This window comes from Schistocerca piceifrons, chromosome 2 (assembly GCF_021461385.2).
Source record: "Schistocerca piceifrons isolate TAMUIC-IGC-003096 chromosome 2, iqSchPice1.1, whole genome shotgun sequence".
Taxonomy (NCBI): Eukaryota; Metazoa; Arthropoda; class Insecta; order Orthoptera; family Acrididae; genus Schistocerca; species Schistocerca piceifrons.
Window position 1 is genome coordinate 508,794,706 of NC_060139.1, and position 14,867 is coordinate 508,809,572.

Consider the following 14,867-nt stretch of genomic DNA (forward strand, 5'->3'; position numbering starts at 1 on the left):
AAGCTCCTGGGCCCGATGGAAACCCTATCAGTTTCTATATCGAATTTGCAGCTTAGTTAGGCCCCCTTTTAACATACTATATTGTAGATTTCTCAAACAAAAAACCATGCACAGTAGTTAAAAGAAAGCACAGGTCACACCAATCTACAAGAGGGGTAGTGGAAGTGAATCACAAAACCACCACCCAGTATCCTTGACATTGACTTGTAGAATTTTAGAACATGTTCTCGGCTCAAACATAATGACCTCCTTATTGTAGATTTCTCAAACAAAAAACCATGCACAGTAGTTAAAAGAAAGCACAGGTCACACCAGTCTACAAGAGGGGTAGTGGAAGTGAATCACAAAACCACCATCCAGTATCCTTGACATTGACTTCTTGTAGAATTTTAGAACATGTTCTCAGCTCAAACATAATGACCTTCTTCATGGCAACCAGCATGGATTTCGAAGACCTGTGTCATGTGAATCTCCTCAGGAGACATCGCCTTAGCGTAGCACTGTCCCTGCGTGCGAGGAGGTTTGCATGCTCTGGATCCAGAGGGCTATGCTGGTGGTAGCGTAGCTACCATCAGGGCCAGCCATGCTGGACGGGCCAATGGGGAGGATCCAAACAAAGTGTGTCCCACAACGACTTATCTCCTGTCTCCTATCTGATCCTATCTTAAGCCCACCCTTTCCTTTATCATTCTTAACATCCTACAATACAGGGCAGGGAGGACTCTAAAGGCATGGGGAAGCCAGTCTCCTTAAGGGAGTAAACCTGATACAAATCACCTGCTGCCTTGCAGTTAGTAGAGGGATCTACAAAGGCTAAGGATGCTGCCCTGAACATGGAGCCAACTAGCCTGTGAGCTGTAAGGGGCAACCCCCCAAATGGTTGGGCAGAAGATTAACAATCTCCCCCTGTAAAACATCAATTGTTGCAAATGCTAGCAAAGGAATAAGCTGGACAGATATTTTGATGATGACCCTAGCAAACAAAAAAAGGATAAGAGATATGTTCATAGGAACATGGAATGTGCGGAGCAGATACCAAGCTGGAGTCCTACATCAGCTGCTACTGCAAGTAAACAACTCCAGTTAAAAATATTGGTTCTCCAGGAAATAAGGTGGAAGTGGAGTGACATAATGGGCGCAGGAAATTTCACTATCTTCTACAGCAGCGAGAGGATGAATCCCTTTGGAACAGGTTTTGTGGCCCCTAAAGAACTGAAACATGCGGCAATGTGCTTCCAACCAATCAATGAACGGATGTCCATATTAAGATTAAGGGGAAAATTTTTCAACATTACAGTGATAAATGTATATGTACCCACAGAGGAGGCAGATGAACAACAAAAGGACGAGTTTTATAGCAAGGTAGAACAACTGTATCATCAGGCTCCCAAACATGATGTCAAGATATTAATAGGAGACCTGAATGCAAAAATAGGAAAAGAAGAGCCCTTTCAGCCAACCACAGGAAGACATAGCCTCCATGAAACATCAAACGACAATGGATTTAGGGCTGTAGATTTTGCTGTAAGCAAAAACATGACTGTTGGCAGTACATGTTTCCCACACAGAAAAATACACAAAGAAACATGGGTTTCACGAGATGGACAAACCAGAAATATGATAGAGCATATGTTGATTGATCAGAGACACGGACTGGATATAATGGATGTTAGGAGCCAGCGTGGAGATGACTGAAATTCAGACCACCGTCTAGTGAGAATTAAATATAGACAAAGGATCTCACTATTGAGTAATCAAAAAGGCCACAAACAAAAGAGGTTTGACATTAAGAAATTGAAGTTAGAAGAAATATGGAAAGCATGTCAGATGAAAATAGAAGAGAGGATTAAGAATGATATCGACACATCAAATGAACATATAGAAGTAATGTGAAAACGATGTAAGACTGCAATCCTCGAGGCACCTGGAGAGGTTTTAGAACATGAACGGGCTGAAAGGAAGGAAGATTGGTCTGATGAAGAACGTATAAGAAGAATTGAGGAATGTAATATAGCACAAATGAAATTATTACAGAGAAGAACTCGATCAAATCTGAATGAATATAATAAAAAGCGCCATATAGCGAAGAGGGTCTGCAGACAGAAGAAAAGAGCACTAGAAAAGGAAAAACTGGAAGAAATTGAACAGCTATGAGAAGAGAAGCAAAGTCGTGAAATGTACCAAAAGATTAAAGAAGGAAAGACCGGGTTCCAAGCCAGAACAAATATGTATAGGAACAAAGAAGGGGATTTGATAGGGGAGAGCAATAAAATGCTTGACAGGTGGGCAGAATACTTCCAAGAGTTACTGAATCCAGAAGTAGAAGAGTTAGAGCGAGAGGAACTGGTGGAACTAACTTACTATGGACCAGAGATTTTAACACCAGAACCTACATTGGGGAAAGTGATGCAAGCCATTAAGACCTTAAAAACAATACGGCACCAGGCCGTACTTCTCAGATATGGTGGGGAAATGCTGTGGAAAACAATTCATAAAATAATACTGAATATCTGGCAAGAGGAGAGCATGCCAAAGGAGTGGAAAACATCTATACTGTGCCCCATACATAAAAAGGAGATAAATTAAACTGCCAGAACTATCGAGGAATCTCCCTACTAAATACTACATATAAAGTTTTGTCCAAGATTATAACCAACAGGATTACTCCATATGTGTAAGAGAGAGTTGGAGGCTATCAGAGTGGTTTTAGAAGAAATAGGTCAACAACTGACCAGATATTCACATTGCACATACTACTTGAAAAATGTTACAAACATCAAATTAACATACACCAGCCTTATATCGACTTCAGTGGCGTTGTGGAATGTAATGTAGGAGGCTGGAATACTTAAGAAGCTCATTAAACTTTCTATGATGACCCTCAGCGAAACCAACTGTAAAGTAAAAATACATGACGAAATCTCCAGAGAAGTGGAAGTGAAGAAGCGACTTAGACAGGGTGACAATATCTCCTCATTGTTATACAACCTTTGTGCAGTAAAAGTTATAAGTTAGATAGAGTTAAATAAAGGAGAAACCTCATGAAATCGTTCACTACAGTACCTAGCCAATGCTGACAATGTGGCATTACTTGCATGAAACACTGCTGTGCGAGGCAAAGCTTATCAACTGGAGAAAAGTGCAAGAGAACTTGGTCTGACAGTCAATGTCGAAAAGACCAACTATATGGCAAATGACCAACCAACAAAACCTACCAAATCTCAGGATAGCTGACAGGGAGTTTGAAAGGGTGAATGACTTCAAGTACCATGGGTCGACTATCACTGAGACAAATGACAACGACAGTGAGGTGAAATCCATAATAGCAGCAGGTAGCAGATGCTACTTTGTCGCATTACCCATTCTTAGGAGTTTGCTTCTATCACAAAAATCCAAAATCCTCATTTACAAAACCATTATAAGACTAGTTGTTATGTATGGTGCCGAAATGTGGACCATGACTGTAAATGAGGAAAGGATCCTTAGCATTTGGGAGAGAAAGGTGCTACATAAAATATACGGCCCAATATACGACCAAGAAGGTTGATGCATTCGTACGAATGCAGAACTACCACACCTTTTAGAAGAACCTGACATTGTCACTACCATTAAAATAAGAAGACTGTGATGGGCAGGGCACATGGTTAGCATGGAAGAAGACAGAGCATGTAAGAGGATTTTTGATGGCAGCCGGAGGCAGATGCCGGAGGGGATGCCCCAGAAAGAGATGGGTGGATAGAGTTGAAGAAGACATGAAAAAGCTGGATGTCAGAGGATGGAGATGGAAAGCCGTGCATTGGACAGAGTGGCAGGATATTGTGATGCAGGCTAAGGTCCTTCAAGGGCTGTAGAGCTAAGGAGTAAGTAAGTAAGTATCGTGCGAAACCCAGCTCGCACTTTTCTCACATGAGGTACGGAAAGCCTTGGATCAAGGTAGTCCTGTAGATGCAGTATTTCTCGACCTCTGAACAGCATTTCACTCAGTTCACATCTGTACTTATTATTGGAAGTACAGTCATATGGGGTATCAACTGGAATTTGTGACTGGATTGAGAATTTTATGTCAGGGAGGACGCAGCAAGTTATCTTGGATGGAGAGTTATCGAGAGATGTAGATGTAGCTTTGGGTGCACCTCAGGGACGTGTATTGAGACCCTAGTGTTCATAATGCATATTAATGACCTTGTGGATGATATTAGTAGTAATCTCAGACTTTTTACAGATGATGCAGTTATCTATAAAGAAGTACTGTCTGAAAGACAGACTGCATAAATATTCTGTCATATCTTGATAAGAATTCAAAGTGGTGCAAAGACTGGCAACTTGTTTTAAATATTCAGAAATTTAAAATTGTGTACTTCGCAAAATGAAAAAATGCAGTATCCTGTGGCTATAATATTAATGAATCACAATTTGATTTAGTCAGCACATACAAATACTTGAGTGTAATGTGTAATGGAACAATGACATAGGCTCAGCCCTGAGTAATGCTTCCATTTACTAACAGAATATTAGGCAAATGCAATCAGTCTACAAAGGAGTTTGTTTGCTAATCACTTGTGAGATTCATCTAAGAATATTGCCAAAGTGTGTGGAACCCATACAAGAAAGGAATAACAGGAGGTACTGAACATGTGCAGATAATGGCACCACAAATGGTCTTAGGTTTGTCTGACCTGTGGACAAGTGTCAGAGAGATGCTGAAGAAACTGAATAGGCAGACTCTTGAAGACAGACATAAACTACCCCGAGAAAGCCTACTTGCAAAGTATCAAGAACCAGCTTAAATGATGTCTCTAGGAATATGCTATAATCTCATATGTATTGCTCCCATAGGAGTTGTGAGGAAAAAATTAGATTAATTACAGCATCGATGAAGGCATTTAAGCAGTCTTCTTTTTGCACTCCTTATGGGAATGGAATAGGAAAAACTGTAGTAACTGGTACAATGGAACACATCCTGTGCCATAATTTTCCCAGTGGGCTGCAGAATATAGATGTAGATGAGCACAGTTTTATTAAAAATATAATGATTCCATTTATCACCTGATTGAATCTGTTCTTCAGCATGAAACAAATTGTATCTTTAACATATTCAAAGAGATATGAGATAAAAAAAAGTTCACACAATCACTCTGAATGGGATTAGACAGGAAAAGATGGCACCCTATGTGCTGTGAATTGTTTCCCTACAGCTCACGTTATTGAGATATAGAAATAAAATCCCTTGGCAAGTTTCCATCCAACCATTCATCATTAAAAACATGATTGGATATAGTATTCTACCAAAATTGCAACAGGAATGACATTTTCCCAGATTTCTTGCTCCATTATCTGCTGCTTCTTTATCTTCAGAGAAGTGTCATCAGTAATGTGTTTTGAATAACACCTATGCTTCTCTTGCTATCATATTAAACTATACATCTTTGCCAAAACACAGCAGAGTTTACCAAGATTCACCTCACTGACATTCTAGTGCAGTTGACATTGTGATTAGATTAGATTTACTTTCATTCCAATTGATCCATATTGAGGAGGTCCTCCGGAATGTGGAATATGTCAGAAAAACAATAATACATAACAAATATATACAACTGAAACAAATAAGTTAATGTACCTTCCACAGGTCCCAAGTGGAATGATAATCATTTTTTTCAATGAACACTATATGAAAGAATCATTTTACAAACACTAATACACTGAATTTAAAATAAAAGAAAGTTTTTTTATTTATGAGGTAATAAACATGTAATAGAACTACTACAATACTTATTTACAAAGTATCCTGAAACAGTGTAGTCTGTCATTAAACTAATAACTGAGAGCAAGACAGGTAAATAGTTTATGTGAAAACCCATTCACAGAACAAAAACAAATGTGTAGTTCCTTCCCTTACGTAGTTAAAAAGCCCATAGCAATTCTCATTTCACCAGCTATTGATGACCCTCAAAAATTAAATTATTCCAGTGGAAAACATCTGTTACTTTATATCATGGTAGGTAAGCAAGTTTTGTTTGCTGCTGTTTTTCAAAATCTTGTTTTAATGTCCAAACTGTTTGATGGATACGCAGGATGTTATGAATATTCCCTTCTAATTTTATTATTGGTGTGTGTGGAAGAAACTGAGTGGAGTATGCACCAACTATTTTCTTGAGAGTTGAGATAGATATAGATCTCCTTCCAAGTGTGAAGAGTAATTTAATACGTTAGTTGCAGTTCATATGCAACAGTGTATGCCTTTCACAATAACAGTTAATGAAATGATGGACACCTCATCATGAAGCTGATAGATGAGGCTATGAGATGCATGAGATTATTTTTTTACGCAATAGTTTCTTTAAAATCACTGAGAAAGATAGCAGATATTCTGCTGTGCTCATTTCTTTGAGATCCCACATTCCATGCAGTGACATCAAGCAGCAGCAGGACTCTTCATTAGCGAACACAGGTAGCATTCAGAGAATCCTACAAGGGAAAGCACCAGAACCATCACAGAAAATATGTCAAGCTCCTGTAACACCATAGCTCTAATACTCTACAGATTTCTTTTGCTTTTGTTTCATTTAATGTTACATCATTGAGCTTCTGTAAATGTGTTTGATTGAATAGATAACACAGAATTGTATACTACTTTCTTTGTACAAACTTTGATGTCATAGTTTGGTTCAATGCAAAGTAGTGTATCTTTCATTTAAACTCTTTGTCCCATTTGGAGGGAACAAAACTTACTGTATATAATTGTAATTTTGTGAGAATAATTTTTTGTAGAGATGTCAATATGTGTAAATGTTTTGTTTTATTTAATGCATTTGGTTGCTGTTATGTAAACTGCTGATCCTCACTTAGGATTCTTAGTTATTCCGTATGTAAAAGTTGTTGTGGTTCCCCTCAGGAACGGAACTGTGTAGCATGCGCAAATTGTGGTTGGCCTATGTAGAAAAGGTGGAACTGATAGTCAGTCGGGGACGAGCCACGAGTCGGGGACGAGCTACCAAACTGTGCACTGTCATGTAAATGTTGCATATTGTGCTGGTTCCGAGAGAGGTAAGGCTTTTCTTGCCGCTTTCCAATGCCTTGGATGGATGGATAAATAGCTGGAATGATTCTGGATTTGGTATTCATCATCGCCACCAAGAAATGACAGAGTCCAGCAATTCTGCCTGCGAATCCACCTACCAACATGCAGTTGCCACCACGTTGCGCAATCACTGTAACGTAATACTATAATGATGTACAGTGAAGGATCAGCTTACTGGATGTTTTAGTGTGCACAAATATAAGGTAATTTATACCTGAATTTATGTACCTACCTTAATTTTTTCCTTATCATAACACCTCTCAGGTTCCTTTCCGTTTGAACTCAAGTAATTACCGAGTGTCCCTACTGAAAGAAATTAAAGCCTAGAATTTTGCTAATTGATGCCTCTTGAACATAGTAAAAAGAGAGTTAAAGTTAATGTGGCAAGAGAGTGGGTGAAAGTTAATGATGCTTGCTGAAAATAATTTTCCTAGTAAAACTGCTTATTAATGTGTTGTTGCCTACTTCAAAATTAAAAGTTCTTAAGATTGAGTCTTATAAAGTTTTGCTTAGTGAATGATCACATTATACTGCCTGTTGTAAATGGCAGAAGGTGAGTCAGTATCTTACGTATATGTTAATTTTGTGTTTTCACTGTAGTAAAAATGGAAAACAGCAGTTGTGAAACGTTATATACTTATGTTTGCTGAGTGTATGTTTCTCTTGTGTATAGGAAGTGCATATTAATAACATAACAGGATCCACAGTTTGTCTATTGTATTAATGCTGGGTAATTAGTAACGGAAAGACCACTAATTTTGGAAAAACCATAATTTCTTTAAAGCCTGAAAGTAATAGGGTGTTTCGGTATCTCTTATAATTTTGCAAATAGTTTCTGCAGCTCTAACTGCTAGCTTCATTCTTAACGTAAACAAATGTATGTGTCAGAGTTCACTGCACTCCCGTGTGACAAAGTATAGGTTGTGTTTATCCACTAAAATTACTAATAACTATTTTCTTGAACGAGAATGTTAATCATTCTCTTGCCTAGTGAGGCTGGCGACCGTTTTCTTTACCCATTAAACAGTCCAGATAGGCAAAATTTCGTTTGTTACTGTTCAAATATTTACGTAATTCTGACTTTCATTTCCGATAAGCCACCTCCGTTAGGTACAACACGGTCAACATAACAAAATTCCTCTCAGAGGGTAACACTGCTCTGTTGCTTTATACCATAATTGCTTTAACAAAATAATTATATTTCACGACCTGCCTCCTACTTTAAGGTTATGGTATAGCAGTAGCAGACGGGAGTGTTATACTCCCTGCAGGGAAGCAACCTAGTGATCGACGGGGCCATTGCGCAAGCCAACAAGTAAGCTTACAGAAAATCTTACTCGTGTGGGAAAGAGTTTAAATTGTTAGATTTTAGAAAATTTGTCATGAAAGTAGGTCTAATAAGGCCACGTGAGGGCGACACGTGGAACACGAACTGTAGCATGTAATGTGCTGAAGCAGGAGGCTATTTAATTTATCATTAATGGTAGGCGGTGGGTGAAATTTGAGCCGTATTAGACGAGGACTTAAAAGAAAAGTTTACGTTTCAAATACACTCATACCAATCAGGGCAATATTTGATATGGAAGTCAGCTACTGCTCATAACTACATATTCGTAGTTATCTCGCAAATGGCTCGTTTGCGTACTTTTGTTTAATAGAACGTTTGCGCTTCTATTATCATATGCTTTCACCCGTGTCAGTTTTCGCAACCTGGGTATACATGTTTTGCACTTTGGACGTTCCATTCAGCATGGCGCCCTTAGCGGCCACTTGCACCGCTTTTGTCTTAAATCGGCTCTGCTTCGGTTCTACTGTCTATTCTGGTCTTTTCTGTTCATTTTGCGAATGGCGCGTGAGAAGAATGACCGTCGGTAGCCTCTGTATTAGCTCTGATTTCTCGGATTTTCTTATTGTGGTCATTTCAGATGTAGGAGAACGTAATATATTTCCCGACTCTGGACGGAAAGTTCCATCTCAGAATTTCAATAGTAAACCTCTCAGTAATCCACAAAACCTCTCCTGCAGGGTCTGCCACCGGAGTTTGTAAAGCATTTCCGTAATGCTCTCGTACCGACTAGTGGATCCCATCATGAAATGTGCGGCGCATTAGTGAATCTCTATCTGTTCTATTTATCTAAAACTATACAGTTCTACGAGTGCTCAGTATATCAAAGAATCAGTGTCCACAAACACTGAATAACCAATTAAAACTGCGTGCCTGATTAGTTATTTCTCCAACTGCCTGATGAAGCTGTCAGTTCTCCCCGAAATATCTTAAAGAAGTCAGTGACATGTACATTGATCTGACTTTTGAACAGCAAGCTGATGAACAGTTGTCAAATTGTCACGATTGATGATATTTGTCAAAATGTCACTATTGATCAAGGTTGATCAATTTTGGGCTGAAATTTTTCAGTTATATATATAGGTCTATACTAGAAATTAACCACAAAAATCTATGTTTGCACAAGTTGTAAGCATTGTGTCTAATATCTTCGACCTGAATATTTAATGAGCTAATCAGCAGAATAATTTTGTTTGGGTTCTGAGGATTACAAATTCATTTGTTGAATCCGTTATAACGAAACTAAAATATATTTGGAATTTCCGACTTAATTATGTTGTGAAATAATTTTTCTTTCTTCATTTTCTGTAGATTATTTTAGCACTTTGAGCAGTGCATTTCATATAAGATACAATTTCATCTGCTTTGTTGAGAACATCCAAAGTTACTTGATTTTCTTCGGTTCACTGTGGGACATTTGTATCCGTGATATGTTGAACGGAAAGTTTCACGTTCTGAAGTCATCTCTGCATAAGGTTTCGCAAGTGAGTGGCAACAAAGAGTACTAAGACGGGTTCACACACGTAAACATTGGTATCGCCACAGTTACTGGTGTATTTATTTAGTTATTAATTCGTGTTCCGTTGAATGGCCGTTGAGATAATTAAATGCATATAGAACGAATCATATATGAGAATAATACTTGCAGATGCTAATAGATACCAATTGTAATATGTGTATAGGAAGAACATATGCTAATAATTACAAGCTTATGCATTTCCTACGGTGCACAGTTGCACTGAAGTTGCGTTGTGAACTCCCAGTTTTCAGTGGCGCAACTTTCGTCTTGTCACAAAACGGTCAACTTGGTTGTACTTTGTTACGCCACTTTCCTTCCACCACTACTCTGTGGTGGCTGCCAGTGTTACCAATTCTCCAAAACGAAAAAAGCTAAATGTTTCTACAGAAAAGTCAGAAAAAAGAGGAAATAAAACAGCGTGTATTACTGCGCAGTTTTATTTTTGCAATAATCATACTGTTTAAAATTTTGGCGGGTGGGGGGGGGGGGGGGGGGGAGGGGAGTATACGAAAATGCGGTAAGGTAGATATTGTTGGATAACTTCAACTGTATGAAGAACAGTTTGATCAAATTTTATATACAGACAAGTCAAAATGTAAGCAACACTTACGTCAAAACATTGGAATCAGGTTCTTGAAAAATAATTTACTCACATTTACGTCAGGAAAAAAATGTTCCATAAGTTTTTGTATCATATCTTAAATTCACATACAACATTTAATTTTATTGGTTTCAATAGCCAGAGAGAAAATGTATGTATATTAAATGTGTGTAGCTTCTGGGAAGCAAATTTACAGGTGTGCCTTGTTTATCCCATTAGAGTAATGATTTTTGGATTCACTTGTACTTCGAATGCATTACAACAATTTGAGATTTTATTTCTATGATATGCATATAAAATATCGGCCCATTTTTAAAACCTTGAAATTTTGAGGCAAAGATTTATTTAAATAAACATCTTTATGTCAATTTATTTTGCACAACTTTCTTTTTCTCATAATAAAAATCTAAATATTGTTTCTACTAGGAATTACAGGGCTAATTTCACAATATCTGCACTTTAGTGTTACATTATTTCTTGCACTTCAACAAAACACTACAATGAATAGAAGTTCTCTGTTCCCTCTCCTCATTAGTTAATGACACATAGTTTGTTACAACTGCTAAGCAGATGACTTCCTATATCATTTCCACGGAATACTGGCGGGTGTTTTGAAATCTTAGTTCAGTACAAATAAATTGCCCTTAATCAAGATGGATTTTAATGCTTTCCCATGCTCAAGGGAAAAAAGCAAGGAAATAAGCCAAAAGATTGTGAAAAAAGCCATACTTCCAGGTCTCAGCCATATCACTCATTTGCCAGCTAAATGGTATCAAAAAGAAGCCAAAGTCAGCTCTAAAAAGCTGATTTCTATTTCGAAACAGGAACATTCTGTCGCAGTTATAGTGGAGTAATTGCCACTGCACTCCATTCGAGTTCAGTGTGTTTTCATTGTATTACTGAAAAAGTCAAAACAGTGGTCGCCAGGTACACTTCCGCAGCTTCTGTAACTACAAGCAATTTATGTTTAACCTTCTGTAGCAGTGTGTGTGTGTTGCGTGGAGGGGGAGAGGGGGCGAGGAGAGGGGGAGAGCGCAACAGGTAGTGTATAAATTTTGGATTATACGTGGAAAATAACCCCCGAGCGTGATGTGATAGTCTTTAACTAAAAATCGGTTATTCGTAATACAAGGATCAATACGATTCAAAAGTCCTGGAAGAGTGGCAGGCTGCAGATGATATTTATACATACCAACTGTTGGTTAGTTCGCCAGATTAAAACAGCATTTCTGTCTTCGAGTGTTATTCTTAATATGTTTTTGGTCCCTGATTTATCCTCGTGTGTAATCTATTTAGGATCTAACACCTGGGTTCCTTCCTTGCGTTTAACTCCTGTCACAGCTCTAATGCCATAACCTCTACTATAACATTAAAACCTGATTGCAGTTACCCTGTTTAGAGATGTGTAACTTCTTAGATTTGTACCACTCTATGAGAATTGTGTCAACGAGCTTGCTGCAGTGGTAACACCGGTTCTCGTCAGATCACTGAAGTAAAGGGCTGTCGTGATTGGCTAGAACTTGGATGGCTGATTGGCCGGCTCCGTCGAGCGCTGTCGGCAAGAAATTTGCACTCAGCCTTTGTGAGGCCAGTTGAGAAGCTCATTAGTGAGACATAACGGTTCCGGTCACGAAAACCGACAACTGTCGGGAGAACGGTGGGCTGACCATATGCCCCTCCATATCCGCATCCAGTGACGCCTATCGTATGAGGATGACACGGCGGTCGGTCGGTTCAGTTGGGCATTCCGAGACCTGCTCGGACTGGGCATGTGAACGGGAGCTCAAAGCGCAGCTACAGCCACATGTTGTGGCGTCACATCAGTTGCGTGTGTGAACACAACTTTACGTAGTTGTACATCCTGTTAGCCGAAACAGGAATCTACTGCATCCTCGTTTCTGCGATTTAATATACTTTCTTCTCTTGAGTTCGTGATGCATACAAGGTCGTCTAGATTCTGTTGAGATCGCTTACTGACTATCCTTAAGCGCAAGCAGAAATAAATGACTTCGCTAAAGTTGTAATTACACTACATACAGTTCTTCTCTATGAACTTATCAACAACTGACATGACCACTAATTAAATCTATACAAATCGGCAGGCCTAAACTTACCTAGATTCCCATTCAAGAGCCGGTTGTAGATCTGTCTTATCCAAGTGATTGTTGACCAAAAATGTCAGTGAGAGACCTGTTGACAACGCATACTTTGAGTAATTAACGTTTGCATCTTCCGGAAAACCGCCAAGTGCCAAACCAGCGAAAATGGGCCCGCCGTAAGGGCCCAAACAGCTAAAATCAACGTTGTTCCTGCAGAAGTACACAAATTTGCGTTAATTACTTATCGAAACTGATAATATTCACAAGCAGAACCTACTTGTGGAAAAGATACTTACTGCATGCACGTTAACAATATGCTCAAGTAGGAATCATCTTCTAACAAACTTGCATTGTTTTTCAGATAGCCCCAAATACTTTGCACAAGGCAGTCTTCTGTTTTCACTTCACCCGTCGCCAGTGGTGCATTACAGATATTCTTCAGCTCGTAGCTTTCTCCAGCTCCGATCTGTAATTAAAGTAAAGTGAGAAGACGGTTCGCGATCATAAGATAGTAGTCAAAGTAGACTTCTTTCAAACTTTGAGATGCTTTGATTTGTCAGACTGACGAATAACAATTGTTTGTATTAACTGCACCCAGTACCGTACCTGAATTATCTGTTGTTGCAAATCGAGGACAGTTAACAGAAAAGTTTTATTGAAAACTGGCCCGAATTCCACACGTTGCATACCGCTTTCGTACATAATCTGGAAAAAAGTTCATTTACTCTTCTACAGATGAATGTCAGAAATGAAAACTATGTAGAAGAAAAAAAGTGTTGTTGGTTTACATACATTGTCCAGACCGTGAGCCTTGATGAACACTTGTTCAGTTCTGTAGAAGGGCCCGAAATGAGTGTCAAAGTAATCTTTTTCGATCCTCGATTGACTTGTCGGAGAAGCCCATAGCTCTATGCGGTCAGTCGTGACGATCAACGACAATGCGCCATAGCTCATGCCAACAACTGCCCAGGATGTTAAGCATATTGTTGCTCCTGGATATGAGGCAAATACTGCAAAAACAAACCAGATACAACATTTGAAGAATCAGGGAAAGAAATAACAGGTAAGTCACTTTTTTCTAGAAATTGAGTTACTGCTACAGCTGGATTCAGACTGATCGTACGAATCTGTTAAGAGGCTTAGACTGTTAAAAATGCGAGATTTTTGCATTCAAAATTTTGCTGTAAGGGGAAGGAACCAGGTAGATCAGTTTTTCAGGGGAAAGAAGCAGCAAAGCCGGCCGGAGTGGCCGAGCGGTTCTAGGCGCTACAGTCTGGAACCGCGTGACCACTGCGGTCGCAGGTTCGAATCCTGCCTCGGGCATGGATGTGTGTGATGTCCTTAGGTTAGTTAGGTTTAAGTAGTTCTAAGTTCTAGGGGACTGATGACCTCAGCAGTTAAGTCCCATAGTGCTCAGAGCCATTTTTTTTAGAAGCAGCAAGTCAATGAGACTCATCCGCCCAGAATTCTGATGCACCCTCTTCCAATAAACTGGAGGCGAGGAAAAGCACAAAAGGAAGTGGCTATTTGCACAGACTTTGCAAAAAGGTGTAACCTTGCCAGATTTGGCAACCAATGACATTGAAATTAAGTGGTGACTTTCGATAGATTATTTCAGTATCCATGTTCTTGCAACAGGCGATTTTTTATGTTTATCATGAATGCACTGCGAAAAAGGGTGCAAATGAAGTGACATTGTTCCTTTTTCGCTTCACCACTTATGCCTTGGATGAGAACGTAAGATAACGACGATCAACACTGTCGCCCATGCCACCTCCAATCTGGAATTTGGCCGGAGATGGACAGGAAATCGATAAAGTTCCGCTGCCACCCCCACCTTCTGCCGCAACCATATGGCCGTATCCGACGCCCCCCTCCTCCCCCCCCCCCCCCTCCGCAGTGTCTGATGCTGTACCACTTGTACAGAATATCTACAAGAAACTTCCGGTATGTCTCGCCCACGCACCTGCCACGGCACGATCAGTCACGGTCACCTGAGCATGTCGGTGTCCGCTGATCCACGCTTCCCACACCTCGTACTACAGGTGGGAGGGCCCTGTGGGGATATCGATCTCTACGCGGGACTTGAATGTCTCTGACCGACACAAAGTGGACAGTGTTTGGACTGTGAGGAAGGAGAGACAGTGTGTTCTGAGTTATTGTTCGATGCAGACATATGTAAAGTGGTTCTCCTGAATAAAGTATTCGTTACCTTAACCGCAGCA

The 14,867-nt window shown here is 39.5% G+C and overlaps 1 protein-coding gene across 1 annotated transcript in view; it reads right to left on the bottom strand.

The window, feature by feature from the left end:
• Positions 1-14,867, bottom strand: part of LOC124775518 (NPC intracellular cholesterol transporter 1 homolog 1b-like) — a 135,749-nt gene that overhangs the window by 92,188 nt on the left and 28,694 nt on the right. The window contains exons 6-9 of the mRNA XM_047250351.1: positions 13,435-13,652; positions 13,249-13,347; positions 12,939-13,108; positions 12,658-12,852 (exon numbers count right to left, since the gene is read on the bottom strand). Coding sequence (XP_047106307.1) covers positions 12,658-12,852; positions 12,939-13,108; positions 13,249-13,347; positions 13,435-13,652 — 682 coding nt within the window. The remainder of the gene's footprint in view (positions 1-12,657; positions 12,853-12,938; positions 13,109-13,248; positions 13,348-13,434; positions 13,653-14,867) is intronic.